The following is a 20,993-nucleotide window of genomic DNA, read 5'->3' on the forward strand; positions in this document are numbered from 1 at the left end:
ACCTAATCTGACCAAAGAACTCATCATAAACTTTACATAAAAATACTTGTTGTATGGCAAATGAAAGATACACTGGTTCTTAATGCAACCGCTGTGTTAGATTTAAAAAAATAACTTTACCATAACATACAGCTTGCGTTATTGTGAGACAGCGCTCACCAAAACGGCGGAGAATAGGAGTCAACATTTTACACAGAAATACAAAATAACATCATAAATGTTTTCTTACTTTTGCTGAGCTTCCATCAGAATGTTGTACAAGGAGTCCTTGGTGCAGAATAAATCGTTGTTTGGTTTTAGAATGTCCATTTCATCTGTCGAATTCGCGCCACAATGCTAGCCAAGGCTGCTAACATTCCCATCCTCTCTTGACGCAAAGAACGGAAAACTCCAAAAGTCCCAATAAACGTTGAATAAACTGATAAAACTCGGTTCAAAAAACCTACTTTATGATGTTATTATCATATGTATCAAATAAAATCAGAGCCGGAGATATTCGCCGTGTAAACCGAACGCTTTTCAGAAGACAATGTTGAGCTCCTCCGCGCGCCTTGGAAGACAAAGAAAATTCCGGACCTGTCACTCCAAAAGCTCTTGTTCGGCCTCAGATCAAGCTTCCACTGCCTGTTGACATTTAGTGGAAGGCGTATGAAGTGCATGCATATCGATAAATAAAAGCCAGTTGAATAGGCAGGCCCTGAAACAGAGCCTCGTTTTCAGATTTTTCACTTCCTGTATGGAAGTTTGCTGCAAAATGAGTTCTGTTTTACTCAGAGATATAATTCAAACAGTTTTAGAAACTTGAGAGTGTTTTCTATCCAATAATAATAATACTATGCATATTGTATGATCTAAAAAAAAGCACGAGGCCGTTTCATTTGGGCACGATTCTTTCCAAAGTGAAAACAGCGCCCCCTTTATTGACAAGAAGTTTTAAGATGATTGATGTTTGTGACTGTCCCTATCCTTTAGGAGAGAGTGAGACTATCAGAGGGCGTGGTCAGGGAACACCAGCAGTACCTGAAGACTGTGAGGGAGCTCACTGATTGGCTGATGTCAGCAGGGGAGGAACTACAGCGCTGGTCTGATACATTGGGAGACTCCATCTCTTTACAGAGGAGGCTATCAGAAGTGCGGGTAAGAGGACTCCAGAATACACGATACTCTGGTCCTAAATCAACCCCTAGCCACTTTACTTCCCTTACTCATCACCTCCACTAGCTAAGCTTTTAGTATTTGTTATTTTATTAGGATCCCCAGTAGCTGTGGCGATAGCAGCAGCTACTCTTTCTGGGGTCCACACAAATATAGAGCATAATGTAGTACGTTAACAAACAAGATCAACTCAAGGACAGAACTACATAAATGTAAATACATAAATCTCTCTAGACTACCTTGTGCTTCTTGTCATAGAATGTCTACATGTTAATTTACTCATTAAACAGAGCCTCTCATCCAAAGCTATTGATACATTAGAGCGGAGTTCGTTAAATACATCAAGTGAGACATATTCTATTTCGTACGCCACACATTTCTCACGGCTCAATTGTTCAAATATCCTGTGAAAAGGAACAAGAGAATTGCTGTTCACATTTTCCCCTGTTAGTCGATCCCTCCTTCTGCAATTACAGAGGAGAAAAAATGTGTGCGAACATATTGATTTGCATTTTTATTCACACACTGGGTCTCAATGATCACATTATAAGTGTGTGTGTGTGTGTGTGTGTGTGTGTGTGTGTGTGTGTGTGTGTGTGTGTGTGTGTGTGTGTGTGTGTGTGTGTGTGTGTGTGTGTGTGTGTGTGTGTGTGTGTGAGTGAGTGGGTTTTTAATGAAAACAGAAATATAAATGCATGTAGGTCCCTATACTGTATACACAGTAACTGCTGCATTTCTATTTGTGTGAGCACTCAAAGTGATAATTTCTCCCCGTTGGCGCCTGAATGTGGCTCTCCTCTTCTTTTCCCTCCATCAGGTTGCTGCTATCACACTAAAGTGTTAGCTTTTCACACTCTCTGCCTCTCCAGCCATACCACTCCAATCTGAGCAAGAGAGAGGGGGAGAGAGAGAAAAATGAAGAGAGAGAAAAGAGGAGAGAGAGAAAAAAAATGAAGAGAGAGAAAAGGGGAGAGAGAGAGAAAAATTAAGAGAGAGAAGAGGAGAGAGAGAAAAGAGGAGAGAGAGAAAAATGAAGAGAGAGAAAAGGGGAGAGAGAGAGAAAAATGAAGAGAGAGAAAAGGGGAGAGAGAGAGAAAAATGAAGAGAGAGAAAAGAGGATAGAGAGAAAAGAGGAGAGAGAGAAAAATGAAGAGAGAGAAAAGGGGAGAGAGAGAGAAAAATGAAGAGAGAGAAAAGGGGAGAGAGAGAGAAAAATGAAGAGAGAGAAAAGAGGAGAGAAAGAGAAAAGGGGCGAGTGAGTGAGTGGTAGAGAGAGCAGAAGAAGAAAATGGGAGCTGGAAAGGAGGGAAAATAAGAGGGAGAAAAGGAAATAATATGAGTGAGAAGATACATCGAGGGAGGAGAGAGAGAGTAAGGTATATAAGGAGGAAAAAGCCCTACCCTACAGGCTGCCTTAAATAGAATCAGCATTAGAATCAAAGACGTTTGCGACAGCAGTGGCAGTTACCGTAGCAACTTTTGTTCTTCTCCCTCCATCCCTCCACCCCCCTCCCTCCATCCCTCCACCCCCCTCCCTCCATCCCTCCACCCCCTCCCTCCATCCCTCCACCCCCCTCCCTCCATCCCTCCACCCCCCTCCCTCCACCCCTCCATCCCTCCACCCTCCATCCCCCTCCCTCCATCCCTCCATCCCGCTCCCTCCATCCCTCCATCCCACTCCCTCCACCCCTCCGTCCCCTCCATCCCCCTCCCTCCATCCCTCCACCCACCTCCCTCCATCCCTCCACCCCCCTCCCTCCATCCCTCCACCCCCCTCCCTCCATCCCTCCACCCACCTCCCTCCATCCCTCCACCCACCTCCCTCCATCCCTCCACCCCCTCCCTCCATCCCTCCACCCCCCTCTCTCCATCCCTCCACCTCCTCCCTCCATCCCTCCACCCACCTCCCTCCATCCCTCCACCCCCCTCCCTCCATCCCTCCACCTCCTCCCTCCATCCCTCCACCCCCTCCCTCCTTCCCTTCACGTAATCAGGAGCGGGTGGAGTGTCGGTTGCTGGAGGGCCGTGATCGTCTCAGTCGCGTGCGTCGGAGCAGTGGAGCCACAGCTGAACACACAGCGGCTGGAGGGTGTGAGGCCATGGACCGCCAGCTAGGGGCGCTAGCCCAGGCTCTGGAGCAGTGGGAGGGGGCCGCCCTGAGAGCCCGCGACGGCCTGGAAAGGGCCCTCACCACGGCAACAGAGCAGGAGCAGGAGTACGAGCGTCTGACCGCCAGGATGGAGGAGGAGCTTAGGGAGCTTGATGGGCGGCTAAAGAGGTGGAGCCAGGAGCTGAGCAGAGCGGAGGGAAGGAGCAGTGGGGAGGAGGCAGTGGAGGGGTGGCAGCAGGCTAAGGTAAGGGCTGTGTTAAAAGGTATACTGTAGTGTAGATCAAGGCTCTTCAAGGTGGAGCTATGATGATGATAACAATGATAATGATGGGGCCTTATTCAATAAGTAATGCAAAGCCGTGTTTGCTCTGTCTAGTGCTGTGAGAAAATGTTTTCAGTAAAGCTGGCAGAGAAAGTCTGATCGATGTTGTCACACACATACTGTACACACACACACACACATTATTTCTCTGTCAGTAATTATCCATTTGATTTGTAAATCCAGACATAAAACAGATGAAATGTGTAAATGTGACGACTTAGGAGTGACAGCTACAATCCCCTCTCTATCTCTCTCTCTTTATCTCTCTCTCTCTCTCTGTTTCTGTCACTCTCTTTACATCTCTTAATTTCTCCAGCGCCCCACTCACCCCCTCCCTTCTCTTTCTCCATTTTTCTCTCTTTTTTCTGTATTCTCTCTGACATTTGTATTCTCTATCTCTCTCGGTCATTCTCTGTATATAAACGTGTCTAAACTGAAGTCTCCAGCAGTACAGTAATGTGTTTTCCTGCTGCTGAGGGACTCAGTCTAGTCCCCGTGTGTTTCTGTGGATGTGTTTCCTACTTCCCCCTTCCCTGTCCTGTGATTTACAACAAGCACAGGATGTTTAGAGTTTTCTCTCTGTTATATCAAGGACTCCGTGGCTTAGCATTTGAATGTTAGTCGCCTTGATTTTCTCCGATTGTCCCTTTTGTCATTTCTTTGACGATCTTGATTGGGGGCTGTTTTGGAAGAGAAGGAGAAGTCCTCCCTCTTTTATTTTTCTCCTCCTCTTCCCCATTTCCTGTATCCAGCCTTGTTTATGTTATCAGTTTGTGTGAGCTCTCCTGCATCTGCACGAGCTGACAGCTGAATTCCACCGGGGGGAGAGGGAGGAGGGAGAGAGCGAGCGTGAAAGAGAAAAACAGTGAAGTGAGGGAGCAGGGAGAATTAGAGGCTAGAAAGAGAGGGAGTAACAGGCAAAGAGAGAGAGTGAGAACTAGATCAATAAGGATGCAGAGGGGAGGAGAGCAACGAGTTTAGAGAGAGAAAGTGAGAGCGCACAGGCAAGGGGAGGAGAGAGGGAGGGACAGAGACAGAATCCAGAGAGAACTGGGAGTCTAAGCAATGTGAGTAGAACTTGAGAGTCTGAGAGAGAGAGAGAGAGAGAGAGAGAGAGAGAGAGAGAGAGAGAGAGAGAGAGGTTGTCAGGCAGAGAGAAGGAGTGAGAGAGCGAGAGGAGTGGGAAAAGAGGCAGGGAGGGAGGAGGGGAGTGTTCAGTGGAGGAGTGAGAGAGCGAGGCATTTTCATATTTTTATGGGAGGAGTGAAATAATCATGACTGTGTGAGTGCAGAATGTGAGGCATGTCGAGGAGAGCGGGAGAGGAGAGCTTTATCCAGGCTCCTTCCTGCCTGCAACGGCCATGCTCCCTGAAGAACAGAAATGCTATTGTACCAACAGTGCCTGAGGACTGAGAAGGAGCACACTAAGGAGTGAATGGAAGTGTGTGTGTGTGTGTGTGTGGTGACTAGTGTTATGCAGATCCGACCATCCGCAGATCTGCCTGGCCTTGACACACTCTGACACACAGAACACACTGAGCTGAGCTGAGCTTGGTGTTCTCTCTCTGGGTCTGTATGTTTTCAGGAGATACTGGAGGGCTTGCTGAGTGCTGAGTCCATGGCGGACAGGCTGAAGGCTCAACTCAATGACCTGGTCCGCTACTCCAGAGACCTGGGACCCCACTCAGACAGGGTCACTGCTCTCATCAAACAACACAACAGGTAGGTGTGTGTGTACTTGTATTTATTTATTATCCCTAATCCAAGGCAGCAGCTATTCTTCCTTGGGTCCAGCAAAATACAATATATTTCACAACAGATTTCACAACACATTAAGTGTGTGCCCTCTGGCCACTACTCTACTACCACATATCTACAACACAAAAACCCTGTGTGCGTGTGTGTATAGTGTGTATGTTATCATGTGTGTGGGTATGCATGTGTCAGTGTATAATGGTGTCTAAACTGAAGTCTCCAGCAGTACAGTAATGTGTGTGTGTTGTAACGGGTTAAAGGTGACAGGGAACAAGGGACAAGCGAGACAGAGGCACCGGTTGCTAGGAGACCTCCATCCTCCTTTCCTCTCCACCTCTCTCTGTGTTTTTGTTTTGGTGTTGTTTCCCAGTTTCATTTTATGCTAGACTAACTGTGCTGTCGAGGAAAGAAAAGCTCATTCATGCTGTCTTATTTCCATGCAGATACATTGCATGCTTGTGTATATTGACGGATGTGTAATTGCCTGTTATTGAGTCTATATGTATGCCTGCACCCGTTTATCTCTTGTTGATAAACATATCACGTGATGCTGTTCAGAGAAAAAACAAGACTTTAGGAATTCCAATAACATGATGAATGAATTAACTTGTATTTACATAATACTTCTGTTTGTTCTATATGCCTTAGCTTGTTTACTTGAATGTAATGCCTTAGACTTGAATGTATGTAACACAGAGCAATATCTGTCTGGGTCATAACTAAAACAAAGAGATTGTTTATGGCTGGATGATCCTTGAGTCAAGTCTATTCAGAGGTAGTTGAGGTGAACTTGTCATAAGGACAACCCTTTCTCTAGGTTGAAGGCTAAGCTTCCACAGACTTAGCATCTGTGCTGTTTGCATTGAGTGTTGTGGACGGAGAGAGAAAGCGAGGGAGAGGGCAGCCCTCCTCCTTTGCCCTCCTACATTTCTCTTCAAATTCCGTCTGTCACAGCATTTAAAAGTGCTTCCTACACACATGTTCATTCCCACTGTGAATACCCCCTCTAGCCTCAAGCACCATTAACACTCAAGGGTGTGTGTGTGCCATGTTGTCAGTTTCTCACGTCCTCCCCCCTCCCTTGGATAGTACCTGTCATTGAAACATATGTCTTCTCACCTTGTTCTCTATCTCCTCTCATCCCTCTCGTCCTCCATCCCTCCCTCCATGTCTCCCCCTTTCCTTCACACGCTGCCCTCTCTATCTGGTCCTGTCTCGTTCATTCATCAATATTCTCCTTGCATCCACCTCCATCCCTCTTTCTCCACCTAACACATTGTCACCCTCTGGCCTCCCCTTCATCTCAAACCCCTTTATGTATGGTAACTCTACACCAACCTATCTGTACTCCCTTCTTCTTCCTCCTCCTCTGAACCCTAACCCCCACATATGCTCTCTCAACCCCCTCTGTCAACCCCCGTCACCCCATCCCCCACTCACTCTTCTCCCCCCGCCCCCCCAAGTCATACCTTCCACTTCAACCACTTCTCCATTCCTCCATCTGCCTTCTCCCTCTGTCTACCTTCATCATTACAAACATGATCATATCTACGTATGCTACGTATGTTATATACAGGATGTAAGGAAACATATAGCTTTGTTGTCACTTTCCCTTCTGTTCATTGTTGTTAGGTATATTATGGCAACCTTGTGATTCTCTTTCTATCTCTCCATCTATCCATCCATCTCTCTTTCTCTCCATCTCTCCATCCATCTCTCTATCTCTCCATCTATCCATCCATCTCTCTCTCTCTCCTTCAGTCTGAGTCTGCGTGCGTCCAGAGAGTGCCAGAATAAGGAGCGTCTGCTGGAGCAGAGGTTCAGAGCAGCCCTCAGGGACTTCCAACAGTGGCTGGTCAACGCTAAGATCAGCACGGCCAAGTGTTTCGACATCCCCCAGAGTGTCACTGAGGCCTCCACTGGCCTACTGAGGATACAGGTGAGATGTTTCGTCCTTTACGGACCTTTAATTACTTCTAATATACAGTAAATTACCTTTATCAGAATACATAATTAGCAAAACACAGAATCTCATACTTCCATAGTGAGTGGTCAGGGGGGTGTCCCCCCTCAGTTTGCCCGCTGTAGAGTGTCCTCTGGCAGGCTTGGCTGAGGGGCTGGGTCTGGTCTGGGCTGGAGGTGCTGGAGCTGGGCTCAGGGCCAAGGGGCTTGAGTGAAAGCTTCACAGCAGGTCTCTCTCTCCATCTATCTATTTATCTATCTATCTATCCAAATATATATGCCTCTCTCTTTATTTATCTCTTTATCTCTCTCGCTACCCCCTCTCTCTTGATGTCTCTGAAGCTGGCAGGCGTGACAGTGTGACAGGCTCTTTAGAGGTCCCTGGGGCCAGTCAGTGAGTCAGGGACATGGCCATGTCCATCAAGCTAGATAACACCACTCCTGTCAGGTAATTAACTCACAGACCTCAACTCTCCGCAGGTGAGACAGTAACACAACAAAGATCAAGGATTCTCCCAGGCTGAGAAAGGGCACATTGCAAGGAATTTGGGAATGTTGGAGGAAATTATTTTGCATTTATATTTTTCTTGTCCTGGAGTACACATAAACTTTCTGGATGTGTATTTCCAGAGCTCTGGGTAAGAGGGGATGGTAGAGGGTATATTTCTAGAGCTCTGGGTGAGAGGGGATGGTAGAGGGTATATTTCTAGAGTTCTGGGTAAGAGGGGATGGTAGAGGGTATATTTCTAGAGCTCTGGGTAAGAAGGGATGGTAGAGGGTATATTTCTAGAGTTCTGGGTAAGAGGGGATGGTAGAGGGTATATTTCTAGAGCTCTGGGTAAGAGGGGATGGTAGAGTGTATATTTCTAGAGCTCTGGGTAAGAGGGGATGGTAGAGGGTATATTTCTAGAGCTCTGGGTAAGAAGGGATGGTAGAGGGTATATTTCTAGAGCTCTGGGTAAGAAGGGATGGTAGGGTGTATATTTCCAGAGCTCTGGGTAAGAAGGGATGGTAGGGTGTATATTTCCAGAGCTCTGGGTAAGAAGGGATGGTAGAGGGTATATTTCTATAGCTCTGGGTAAGAAGGGATGGTAGAGGGTATATTTCTAGAGCTCTGGGTAAGAGGGGATGGTAGAGGGTATATTTCTAGAGCTCTGGGTAAGAAGGGATGGTAGAGGGTATATTTCTATAGCTCTGGGTAAGAGGGGATGGTAGAGGGTATATTTCTAGAGCTCTGGGTAAGAAGGGATGGTAGAGGGTATATTTCTAGAGCTCTGGGTAAGAAGGGATGGTAGAGGGTATATTTCTATAGCTCTTGGTAAGAGGGGATGGTAGGGTGTATATTTCCAGAGCTCTGGGTAAGAAGGGATGGTAGGGTGTATATTTCCAGAGCTCTGGGTAAGAAGGGATGGTAGGGTGTATATTTCTAGAGCTCTGGGTAAGAGGGGATGGTAGGGTGTATATTTCTAGAGCTCTGGGTAAGAGGGGATGGTAGAGGGTATATTTCTATAGCTCTGGGTAAGAAGGGATGGTAGAGGGTATATTTCTAGAGCTCTGGGTAAGAAGGGATGGTAGAGGGTATATTTCTAGAGTTCTGGGTAAGAAGGGATGGTAGAGGGTATATTTCTAGAGCTCTGGGTAAGAGGGGATGGTAGAGGGTATATTTCTAGAGCTCTTGGTAAGAAGGGATGGTAGAGGGTATATTTCTAGAGCTCTGGGTAAGAGGGGATGGTAGAGTGTATATTTCTAGAGCTCTGGGTGAGAGGGGATGGTAGAGGGTATATTTCTAGAGCTCTTGGTAAGAAGGGATGGTAGAGGGTATATTTCTAGAGCTCTGGGTAAGAGGGGATGGTAGAGTGTATATTTCTAGAGCTCTGGGTAAGAGGGGATGGTAGAGGGTATATTTCTAGAGCTCATGGTAAGAGGGGATGGTAGGGTGTATATTTCTAGAGCTCTGGGTAAGAGGGGATGGTAGAGGGTATATTTCTAGAGCTCTTGGTAAGAGGGGATGGTAGAGGGTATATTTCTAGAGCTCTGGGTGAGAGGGGATGGTAGAGGGTATATTTCTATAGCTCTGGGTGAGAGGGGATGGTAGAGGATATATTTCTAGAGCTCTGGGTAAGAGGGGATGGTAGAGGATAAATTTCTAGAGTTCTGGGTGAGAGGGGATGGTAGAGGGCATATTTCTAGAGCTCTGGGTGAGAGGGGATGGTAGAGGGTATATTTCTAGAGTTCTGGGTGAGAGGGGATGGTAGAGGGTATATTTCTAGAGCTCTGGGTGAGCGGGGATGGTAGAGGATATTTTTCTAGAGTTTTGGGTGAGAGGGGATGGTAGAGGATATATTTCTAGAGTTCTGGGTGAGAGGGGATGGTAGAGGGTATATTTCTAGAGCTCTGGGTGAGAGGGGATGGTAGAGGATATATTTCTAGAGTTCTGGGTGAGAGGGGATGGTAGAGGGTGTATTTCTAGAGTTCTGGGTGAGAGGGGATGGTAGAGGGTGTATTTCTAGAGCTCTGGGTGAGAGGGGATGGTAGAGGGTGTATTTCTAGAGCTCTGGGTGAGAAGGGATGGTAGAGGGTATATTTCTAGAGCTCTGGGTGAGAGGGGATGGTAGAGGATATATTTCTAGAGCTCTGGGTGAGAGGGGATGGTAGAGAGTATATTTCTAGAGATTTTGGGTTCTATTTCCAGAGGTCTGTGGGTGAAAGGGTCTGTAAAGGGGATGTTGAAAGGAATATGGGATCAGTCATGTATTATTTATTATTGACTTGGTGGGGAATGTGGAACAATGTTTCCACATGGCTGACCTCTAGGAGGGCCAGCGTGAGGGGTAGAGGGGGTAGACGCCAACACTGCATTGTGTCATGCTTAATTGGTGCTATACCATTACATTGGCAGGGAGAGAGAAACACAGAGATGAAGTGTGAGTGAGAGGGGCGATACAGAGGGAGAGAGAGAGAGAGACAAGCAAAAATAGAAAATGAGAGAGAGTGAGACGAGAGAAAGCGTGTGTGTGCATGTGTGTGTGTGTGGGAGCGTGCTGTGGCTGAAGTGTGTGTGATGTGCTAACTGCACAGATGGTGGAGCGGTCCCTGCTGTGTCGCTGTCACCGGCTCAGCTCTCAGGGAGGAGGTGCTGCTGAGGGGCAGGGGGGCTACAAGCTGAGGAGAACGGCTAACGGGAGGGAGGGGGTGGGGGGTCGCGTCAAACCCACGCCTTTCAGACTCACTGAGTCCTCTCATCTGTGATCACCTCCCTGGGTTTGACCCCGCCCCCTATTTCTGCTGCCAATAAAAAATGAATAATTAGAACATTTATGTTGATTAGCTAGTAGTTTCTGTGCTCTGTGCATTAGCCAGTGTTTTATTACAGTACATTGTTCCACCTAATTAGTGGGTGTATTGATGATGACGCAATTAGATGATAAGCATCTTCTATCCATTGTAATTATTCATTTTAAATTCTAACTCCCCCTTTTCTCTCCTTCTCTTGCTCTCTTTGTGTCTGTAGGAGTTCCTGAATGACAGGGAGCATGGCCAGGCCAGACTGAGTGCAGTGGGGACCAGTGGAGAGCTGCTCATGGCTGTTGTGCCTAAAGACAGAGAAGAGGGGGTCAAAGCCAAGGTGGCTAACGCCAGAGACGACTGGAAGAGCCTCATGACCAACCTTCAGATGAGAGAGACTGCGCTAAAGGTGAATAGTGTTTGTGTGTGTGTGTGTGTGTGTGTGTGTGTGTGTGTGTGTGTGTGTGTGTGTGTGTGTGTGTGTGTGTGTGTGTGTGTGTGTGTGTGTGTGTGTGTGTGTGTGTGTGTGTGTGTGTGTGTGTGTGTGTGTGTGTGTGTGTGTGTATAGCTGTTTATTGACAGATGACTGACTGTATCTATAAATGTGACGCTGTCAGAACCTGCAGTCTCAGATGAGAGACTTTGAGGTCAGCACTGAGCCGCTCCAGGATTGGCTGAACAGCACTGAGGTCATAGTACAGGAGAGCAGCGCTCGACTACATGACCTTCCGGCCAAGAGACAGGAGCTTAGCAAGTTACAGGTACACCCCCTACCCCTTCCTGGTTCTGCCAAATTGACCACACAGTTAGAGTCCATTTTTGGGGAGTGGGTCACATTGTATTGGAAAGCCATGGGATGTTTAATATGAAACTTGTAATACAATCTTTAGAAAGTAATGGGTTGTAGCATGCATGTTAGGGACCCTTCTAAGTGGACAAAATAGTCTTTGTTACTCTATGTAGTACTGCTACCATGACTCCTTACCTCCACTCTCAACATCAAACACCTCTTCCTGCCAGTCCTCAGAACCACCTAGTGCCTCCCTTCCCCTAACTTACAGACGGGTACCAAAACTAATAACACACAACAATGGTGGACAGTTACATAGAACTTAATAGAGCAGCATACACCTAGTCTAGTTTATTTCTTTATGGACTCAGTTCAGTGTGTGTTATTGTGTCTTTTTTGTTTATTAGGCTCATGCTTTCTGTCAGTACAGTTTATTTAGTGATATAACTGACTGGATTCAGTTGGGAGAGAAGATGGATGTAGTTATACCTAAGCTACATTATGTCCCTTAAGTAAGTCTGAAATCAATTTAGAGCATACTGGGACCTATAATTACATTTGTCAACCACCGCTGGATCAGATTAGAGCAGCATTTTGACACAATAGTCTGAGGATAAATCCAAAATCTAATTAATTTCCTTTTTTATTCTGCGCGGCTAAAAAGCCCCTTTCAGGATACGATAACAGCCCTAGCCACGGCTCGCCCAGACAAAAAAAAGAGAGACAGTAGGAAAGATGAACCTGACAAAGGAAATAACAAATATCAAGCGCATCTGAACGCTCTGCCCCTTATCGTTGTTGCTATTTTTGTATTTAGTCTGTCGCCTGTTGTAGCGCTTTTGTTTCTCGCCTGCCTTTTGTCAATAACATCTCCCCGAAGCTCTACTGTACAATACAATACAATCTGTTTGTCTGATCCCTACGCTACCAATACCCCCTCCCTCTATCATACTTTCCCCTTCTCTCAGCATCCTTCAGCCTTGACTCCTCTCCCCCTGTTATGTTCTGTTGTATCTACCTGACGAACCATGGTCCTTTTAAAAAAGAACATCAAGAGATGTTGTGGATGCTATTTAAGATGTTGTGGTTTTCCCCTTGTCTTATCCCTGTATGTTAATATTTCTCTGTCTCTGTGATGTGGCATGTGTCCCCCTTCCTACCCCTACCCTGTGGGCCCCTGGTGTACCCCAATCCCTCCATGCCTCCTACCTCAACCAACAAATCCTCCCTACATTTTTCCCCTTCCCTCTACCACAAACGTCTACCGCCCCAACCCTCAACCACCATACCCTTTCCTTCTACCTCCCCGGACTTCCCCCTCCGGTCCTGTGGTCCTCCGGTCCTCACCCCCCAGTGTGTGTTGGAGGAGCTGTCATGTCGTGAGGCTGAGCTGGGCAAGCTGAGGGAGAGGGCCCACCGGCTCTGGGAGGGCCAGGCTGCAGGGAAGGGCTTCGTCCACCGTGTGTCCCAGCTGTCTGCACAGTACCTAGCCCTCAGCAACCTGACCAAGGTAATACTAGACCCCCACCTACCTCCTGTTACCCCTTCTGTCACCCCTCACTGTTACCCCTGGCTGGGGTAGGTCTGGCAATGGCTTGGAAGTGTTCCCTGCTTCATGCATGCTCTGCTCCAAGTCAAACCTATTGTTGGGATGTGTGTACTGTATGTCAAAGCATAGTGGTTACTCTGCAGTTTTCTGTATCTGTCTCTTGCTATTTTCATGTATGCTGCTGTGTCATGTATTTGCAAATGACTGAACACCACACAGCAATACATGAATCAAGTGTGAATCTGCTAGTTTCAGCAAAAAAAAAATCACTACTACAGTATATGTGTCAGCACATTCCATCAACAACTTATGAGAGCCTGCAAAGCATGATGACGTCTCCCTAGGGCCTGAAGGACTGCTTAAATATATTGAGTACATACATACACACTAGTAATTCGATATTAAACTGATTAGTAAGCCGAGTATGGAAATAGTCATGCAAACATCTTACTCTGCTTATCTTAATTGGCATAAAGTCAAAATCAAAGTAAGCATACGCCAATTGAAACACCTGTTTTTCTGAGCAATATTTTGAATTATTAGGATTTGTAAGCAGCTTAATAGGCATTCCAGTGGTGTATTTGATCTGCTTAAGGATTGGACCCTTCATCTCAATTTCTGCCTAAAATGACAGGACCTGAAGCAGGGATATGCATGTTCTTGATACTATTTAAAAGGAAACACTTTAAAATTTGTGGAGATGTGAAATTAATGTAGGAGAATATAACACATTAGATCTGGTAAAATATAAAATAACCAAAAAAACATGCGTTTTATATTTTTATTTTTGTTGCATCATCTTTGAATTGCTAAACAAGGCCGTACATTGACATAGGAAGCTGGGTGTAATTTAGATGTTGTCCACAAGAGGGCAGCAGTATGTGTGCAAAGTTTCAGACTCATACATTCAAGAATGAGAGATCTACATAATATTTTGTATCAAGTCTCCCAGGTGTCCCTCGAGCCTAAATGTATGAAAGGTACTAACCTTCACACCTCTAGATGGCCGGGCGGTGGTGGGTGTGGAGCCAGAGACAGCAAAGGGGTCAGACAGGAGGATCCAGGTCATACATTTGAATGAGTGGGGGATGGAGGAGTCTCTACCACTATTGAGGATAAAAAATACATCTTTTAGAACCCAAGTTTACTATTACTTAATCAATACATCAAATACACAACACATATCTATAAACATATATATATATATATATTATAGAATATGGGTAAAATAATCACTATAATGAAATATGTAGACCAATAGGCTATAAGACTCTCAACAACCACAGCCACCGCATGTCATAGCCAACATAACATACACAGGCTATACTAATACATTGTATGCCTCAGATCTATATATTATAAACTCTGCAAAAAAAGAAATGTCCTCTCACTGTCAACTGCATTTATTTTCAGCAAACTTAACATGTGTAAATATTTGTATGAACAATACAAGATTCAAGAACTGAGCCATAAACTGAACAAGTTCCACCGACATGGAATAATGTGTCCCTGAACAAAGGGGGGTCAAAATCAAAGTAACAGTCAGTATCTGGTGTGGCCACCAGCTGCATTAAGTACTGCAGTGCATCTCCTCCTAATGGACTGCACCAGATTTGCCAGTTCTTGCTGTGAGATGTTACCCCACTCTTCCACCAAGGCACCTGCAAGTTCCCTGACATTTCTGGAGGGAATGGCCCTAGCCCTCACCCTCCGATCCAACAGGTCCCAGAAGTGTTCAATGGGATTGAGATCCGGGCTCGTCGCTGGCCATGGCAGAACACTGACATTCCTGTCTTGCAGGAAATCACTCACAGAACGAGCAGTATGGCTGGTGGCATTGTCATGCTGGAGGGTCATGTCAGGATGAGCCTGCAGGAAGGGTACCACATGAGGAAGGAGGATGTCTTCCCTGTAACGCACAGCGTTGAGATTTCCTGCAATGACAACAAGCTCAGTCTGATGATGCTGTGACACACCGCCCCAGACCATGACAGACCCTCCACCTCCAAATCGATCCCCCTCCAGAGTACAGGCCTCGGTGTAACACTCATTCCTTCAACGATAAACGCGAATCCGACCATCGCCCCTGGTGAGACAAAACCGAGACTCGTCAGTGAAGAGTACTTTTGCCAGTCCTGTCTGGTCCAGCGACGGTGGGTTTGTGCCCATAGACAACGTTGTTGCCGGTGATGTCTGGTGAGGATTTGCCTTACAAAAGGCCTACAAGCCCTCACTCCAGCCTCTCAGCCTATTGTGGATAGTCTGAGCACTGATGGAGGGATTGTGCATTCCTGGTGGAACTCTGGTGTAAGTATTTGGTAACATTGCCTTTAAATTGTTTAACTTGGGTCAAATGTGTCGAGGTAGCCTTCCTCAAGCTTCCCACAATAAGTTGTGTGAATTTTGGTCCATTCCTCCTGACAGAGCTGGTGTAACTGAGTCAGGTTTGTAGGCCTCCTTGCTCGCACACACTTTTTCAGTTCTGCCCACAAATTTTCTATAGGATTGAGGTCAGGGCTTTGTGATGGACACTCCAATACCTTGACTTTGTTGTCCTTAAGCCATTTTGCCACAACTTTGGAAGTATGCTTGGGGTCTGTCTGTTTGGAAGACCCATTTGCGACCAAGCTTTAACTTCCTGACTGATGTCTTGAGATGTTGCTTCAATATATCCACATAATTTTCTTTCCTCATGATGCCATCTATTTTGTGAAGGGCACCAGTCCCACCTGCAGCAAAGCACCCCCACAACATGATGCTGCCACCCCCGTGCTTTACGGTTGGGATGGTGTTCTTCAGCTTGCAAGCATTCCCCTTTTTCATTATGGCCAAACAGTTGTATTTTTGTTTCATCAAACCAGAGGTCATTTCTCCAAAAAGTACGATCTTTGTCCCCATGTGCAGTTGCAAACCGTAGTCCGGCTTTTTATGGCGGTTGTGGAGCAGTGGCTTCTTCCTTGCTGAGCGGCCTTTCAGGTTATGTCGATATACAGTAGGACTCGTTTTACTGTGGATATAGATACTTTTGTACCTGTTTCCTCCAACATCTTCACAAGGTCCTTTGCTGTTGTTCTGGGATTGATTTGCACTTTTCACAGCAAAGTACGTTCATCTCTAGGAGACAGAACGCGTCTCCTTCCTGAGCGGTATGAGTGTTTATACTTGCGTACTATGGTTTGTACAGATGAACGTGGTACCTTCAGGCATTTGGAAATTGCTCCCAAGGATGAACCAGACTTGAGGTCTTCAATTTTGTTTCTGGGGTCTTGGCTGATTTCCTTTTGATTTTTCCATGATGTCAAGCAAAGAGGCACTGAGTTTGAAGGTAGGCCTTGAAATACATCCACAGTTAGACCTCCAATTGACTCACATGATGTCAATTAGCCTATCAGAAGCTTCTAAAGCCATGACATAATTTTCTGGAATTTTTCAAGCTGTTTAAAGGCACAGTCAACTTAGTGTATGTAAACTTCTGACCCACTGGAATTGTGATACAGTGAATTATAAGTGAAATAATCTGTCTGTAAACTATTGGAAAAATGACATCTGTCATGCACAAAGTAACCGACTTGCCAAAACTATAGTTTGTTGTGGAGTGGTTGAAAAACTAGTTTTAATGACTCCAACCTAAGTGTATGTAAACTTCCGACTTCAACTATATATGTATATATATAGAAATTAACGACAAATGTCTTAAATTAAAATACAACCATTTAAACAACTGGATTAGGGCCTCCCGGGTGGCGCAGTGGTCTAGGGCACTGCATCGCAGTGCTAGCTGCGCCACCAGAGTCTCTGGGTTCGCGCCCAGGCTCTGTCGCAGCCGGCCGCGACCGGGAGGTCCGTGGGGCGACGCACAATTGGGCTAGCGTCGTCCGGTTAGGGAGGGTTTGGCCGGTAGGGATATCCTTGTCTCATCGCGCTCCAGCGACTCCTGTGGCGGGCCGGGCACAGTGCGCGCTAACCAAGGGGGCCAGGTGCACGGTGTTTCCTCCGACACATTGGTGCGGCTGGCTTCCGGGTTGGAGGCGCGCTGTGTTAAGAAGCAGTGCGGCTTGGTTGGGTTGTGCTTCGGAGGACGCGTGGCTTTCGACCTTCGTCTCTCCCGAGCCCGTACGGGAGTTGTAGCGATGAGACAAGATAGTAATTACTAGCGATTGGATACGACGAGAAAAGGGGTTAAAATTTAAAAAATATAATAATAAAAAAATAAAAAAATGGATTAGCACGAGAAGCAAAAAACGTATTTGACTTACTGATCTAAAAGTAACGTTACCTTCTCCTTCCAATCTTTCTTGCACGCAGGACTCCTCGTTTCACTCTCACGGTCAATTTCTGCAATAATCTAGCCTGGCGAGCGTTCAACCTCTTGACTTCTTGAGTGGATACCAAATTCATATGGTCCGTCCAGATCACGAAAGGATGAGGTGCCCCCTCCAACCAGTGTCTCCACCCCTCAAGGACCAGCTTGACTGCCAAGAGCTCCCGGCTGCCTACATCGTAGTTGTGTTCTGCTGGCGAGAACCGCTTGGACAAAAAGGTACATGGGTGCAGTCTCTGTCCCCCTCATTCTGCTGTGAAAGGACAGCCCCTGCTCCGGTGTCAGAGGCTTCCACCTCTACCACGAAGGGACGATTAAGATCAGGATGAACGAGAATGGGTCCGAAGGTAAAACGTCCCTTGAGCTCCATGAATGCCCTGTCAGCCTCTCGGGTCCAGCTAAAACGGGTCTGGGACTAGCGGGTTAGGGCCGTGAGAGGCGCTGCCACCGCACCAAAGTTGTGTATAAAACACCTGTAAAAATTGGCAAACCGAGGACACTTAAACCCGCTGGACTTGTTTCAGTGAGGCGGGACGGGGCCAGTCAGTGACCACCCTAACCTTAACAGGGTCCATTTGGATGCCGGCGGTAGAGATAATGTGGCCCAGGAAAGAGACTTGAAATACATGGAACTCCCACTTCTCAATATTGATGTGTAGTTGACTCTGTAGGAGGCATCTAAGGACTTGGCGGACGTACAGGATGTGTTCCGGATGGGTCTTGGAGAAGATTAGGATGTCGTTGAGATAAACAAAGATGAACCGATTCAACATATCCCTAAAAGTATCATAGACAAATGCTTGGAAGACTGCCGGTGAGTTCAATAATCCGAATGGCATGACTAAATACTCATGGTGGCCACTATGGGTGTTAAAGACAGTCTTCCATTCATCTCCCTCTCTAAGGAGGGAGATTGTAAACGTTGCGGAGGTCCAGTGGTGAAGAATTGGGCCGATTGGGCCAGCTCCAAGGCGGCGGACATCAGGGGTAGGGGGTAATGATTCATAATCGTGATCTTGTTCAGCCCTCGGTAAACAATGCAGGGATGCAAACCTCCATTCTTTCTCTCCCTGCATCAGCTGGGGATGTTGAAGATCGAATTAAATCTGCCTCCAGCGACTCCCGGATGTAATTGTCCATGACTGCAGCCTCAGGGATGGAGAGGGAGTAAAGGCAGCCCTGGGGAGGGGTGGAGCCGGGTAGGAGTTCTATGGCTCGGTCGTATGGACCATGAGGAGGGAGGGTGTAGGCTTGCCTCTTACTGAAGGCCTCCCGGAGGTCGAAGTATTCGGGAGGAAGAGCAGAGAAGTCTTGGTTCTTCAATGGATGCAGGGGGACGCGGCAAGGCTCTAGGTGGGGGTCTTAGACATTTAGTCTGGCAGTTCTTACCCCAGTCTATTAGGTCCCCGTGGACCAGCAGAGTAGTGGGTTATGTAGTGCTAGCCAGAGGTACCCTAGGATAAGGGAGTTCTCAGGATCTGTGATCAAAAGAAAACTAAGAGTATATGAGTGATTCCCCCTAACTTGCAGTAGAATGGGCTTGGTCCGATATTCCACCTGGCCAGAGCCAATGGGGCGGCCATCGAGGGCTTTAATCTGCAGAGGGATGGGACATTTCATGCAGGGGAATTGTAATTCTCTGGCAAAGTCTTGATCAATTAAATTATCTGCAGCCCCGTAGTCCATGAAGGCTTGAATCTGGTGCTGACGGTTGTCGGACTGGAGGGTTGCGGGTAGTGACAGACGGTGACTGGGTAGCCGGGGGGTAACTGCACAGCTCGTCAGGGTCTCCCCTTGTCCTGGCGAGCCCCAGCGTTTCCCGTCAGCTCTGGGCATGTAGCACGGAGATGGCCGAGGCCTCCGCAGTAGAGGCAGCAGCCTTTGCGCATGCGCCTGTCACACTCCTGTGGGCTCAGATGTGTGCGTCTCAGATGCATGGGCTCTTCAATGCTGGGTTCGGGGGGCTTGGGGTACTCAGGAAACCGAGATACTGGGGTGGTGTCAAAAAGGCGCTGTCTCACACGTTCTCGGAGGCAGTTGTCGATCCTGATTTCCAGCATAATCAGGGACTCGAGGTCCTCTCCCAGTTCCCGAGAGGCCAGTTAATTCATGATGGAGTTAGACAAACCCTGATGAAAAGCGGTAACCAGGGCCTCCGTATTCCACCCACTCCGTGGCGAGGCTGCGAAACTCAATGGCGAAGTCAGCCACTTGTCTAGCCCCTAGGCGGATGTTAAACAGTCGGCTGGCCGCTTCTCGTCCGCCGACTGGCTGGTCAAAGACTCGTCGCAGCTCGGCAGTGAAGGCTATTATGGAGCTGCAGGATGGTGGCTGCTGTTGCTACACCGCCTTTGCCCACGCCGGGGCCTTGCCCGAGAGTAGAGAGATGATGTAGGTGATCATGGTCCAATCGGTGTGTAACGAGGAGGACTGTTGCTCGAACACAAGAGAACACTGAGATGAGGAACCCCTTGCATCCTCCCAGGTCGCCGTCATACCGCTCGGGGGCTGGGATCTTGGGTTCCCGGTGCAGATTCCCTGGAGGAACTACAGCAACGCCTGTAGCATTGGGCAATGAGACCTGAGCATTGGCTCCTCCTGGGTTGAGGTTGGACTGTGGTTGGAGGGAGTCGGTAAGTGCCTGGAGGGTCTCTGCTATTTGGGAGAGTTGTTCTTGCAACCGCGCCAGCAGTGCTCCTTGGTGGGTTACAACATTCTTGATCTGGGTGATCTCTACTGGGTCCATGTTTAGGCAGAAGTTTGTTGTGACATGGTGAGGTTGGACCCAGGTGCAGAGAAGAGACCAGACCAGGAATCAGTGGTTAAGGATAACATAATACTTTACGGAGAAACGGTAGCCGAAAACTCACTCAGGAAACGTAAGCTCACGTTACATAATTCAAGCTTCTGCAAAGGACAACAGAAAACACACCTCTTTTAACAAGGAAATCATAATGAGTAAATAGGACACACCTGAGTGTCGTTAAGGTCTCTAGGACGGTCTCTGCCGCCCTCTGGTGACAGGTGGAACCATGACAGTGGTAGAATGTTTATTTTGATTGGTGATTTTCTGCATTTATCAGAAGTCCCATCAGTAGCCTGAATTCAGATGTGTTCATGTAAACATGATTATTAGGGAAATTGTTCTTCTTGCAAAGCATGTTTTAAACAAACTATTCTGTTAATCTGTGCATATAGGTTCTGTGCATATAAACATGCTCACTGAAATACCAGATATGAAATACTGCTATGCTAGTATTGGGCTGACCTTCTGAAGCAATCTAGCGAGCTAGGCTATTTATAGGTGTTCTCTCAGTAACATAGAAACAGGAGGAAGAAAATCACTTGAGAAAGCCGCTTGTTGCTAGCGCTGTGGATATGTTAAGCGGGAAAGAAAATGTTGCCCCTGTATTCTTTTCTTGTACATAACATAACCATGGCCAGATTTATAAAAACATGTTTTGTTTTTATTGGACACATAGAGAGAGAGGATGACAGTGGGGAAAGATCCAGTCCTATGTCAAAGAGCATAGGACCGGATTTGAACCTGTGCCAACTCCGTAGAATGATGTGCAAGAGGCTGAGGCATTACCACTAGACCAGCATATTTTCTGCAGGAAATATCATATTTTCCTGAGTGAAAGGAAAACCTTGAAAGGTCTTATTTTATCCTTGGTCTATGCTACCACTTCAAACCATTTCTACATAACTCTATACCGTGTACCTTGTTTAAGTAGCTCTACT

The 20,993-nt window shown here is 46.9% G+C and overlaps 1 protein-coding gene across 10 annotated transcripts in view; it reads left to right on the plus strand.

Annotated features, from left to right (window-relative positions):
* syne1a (spectrin repeat containing, nuclear envelope 1a) overlaps positions 1 to 20,993 on the plus strand; it is a 202,944-nt gene that overhangs the window by 77,558 nt on the left and 104,393 nt on the right. For 9 of the 10 annotated variants that reach the window (XM_055885241.1, XM_055885242.1, XM_055885240.1 and 6 more), the window contains exons 53-59: positions 973 to 1,137; positions 3,150 to 3,509; positions 5,173 to 5,309; positions 7,104 to 7,281; positions 10,816 to 10,998; positions 11,207 to 11,350; positions 12,734 to 12,889. In XM_055885241.1, coding sequence (XP_055741216.1) covers positions 973 to 1,137; positions 3,150 to 3,509; positions 5,173 to 5,309; positions 7,104 to 7,281; positions 10,816 to 10,998; positions 11,207 to 11,350; positions 12,734 to 12,889 — 1,323 coding nt within the window. The remainder of the gene's footprint in view (positions 1 to 972; positions 1,138 to 3,149; positions 3,510 to 5,172; positions 5,310 to 7,103; positions 7,282 to 10,815; positions 10,999 to 11,206; positions 11,351 to 12,733; positions 12,890 to 20,993) is intronic. The other variant, XM_055885244.1, reaches the window with a different exon arrangement.

The sequence above is a fragment of the Salvelinus fontinalis genome, chromosome 27, assembly GCF_029448725.1.
Source record: "Salvelinus fontinalis isolate EN_2023a chromosome 27, ASM2944872v1, whole genome shotgun sequence".
In the NCBI taxonomy this organism is placed as follows: Eukaryota; Metazoa; Chordata; class Actinopteri; order Salmoniformes; family Salmonidae; genus Salvelinus; species Salvelinus fontinalis.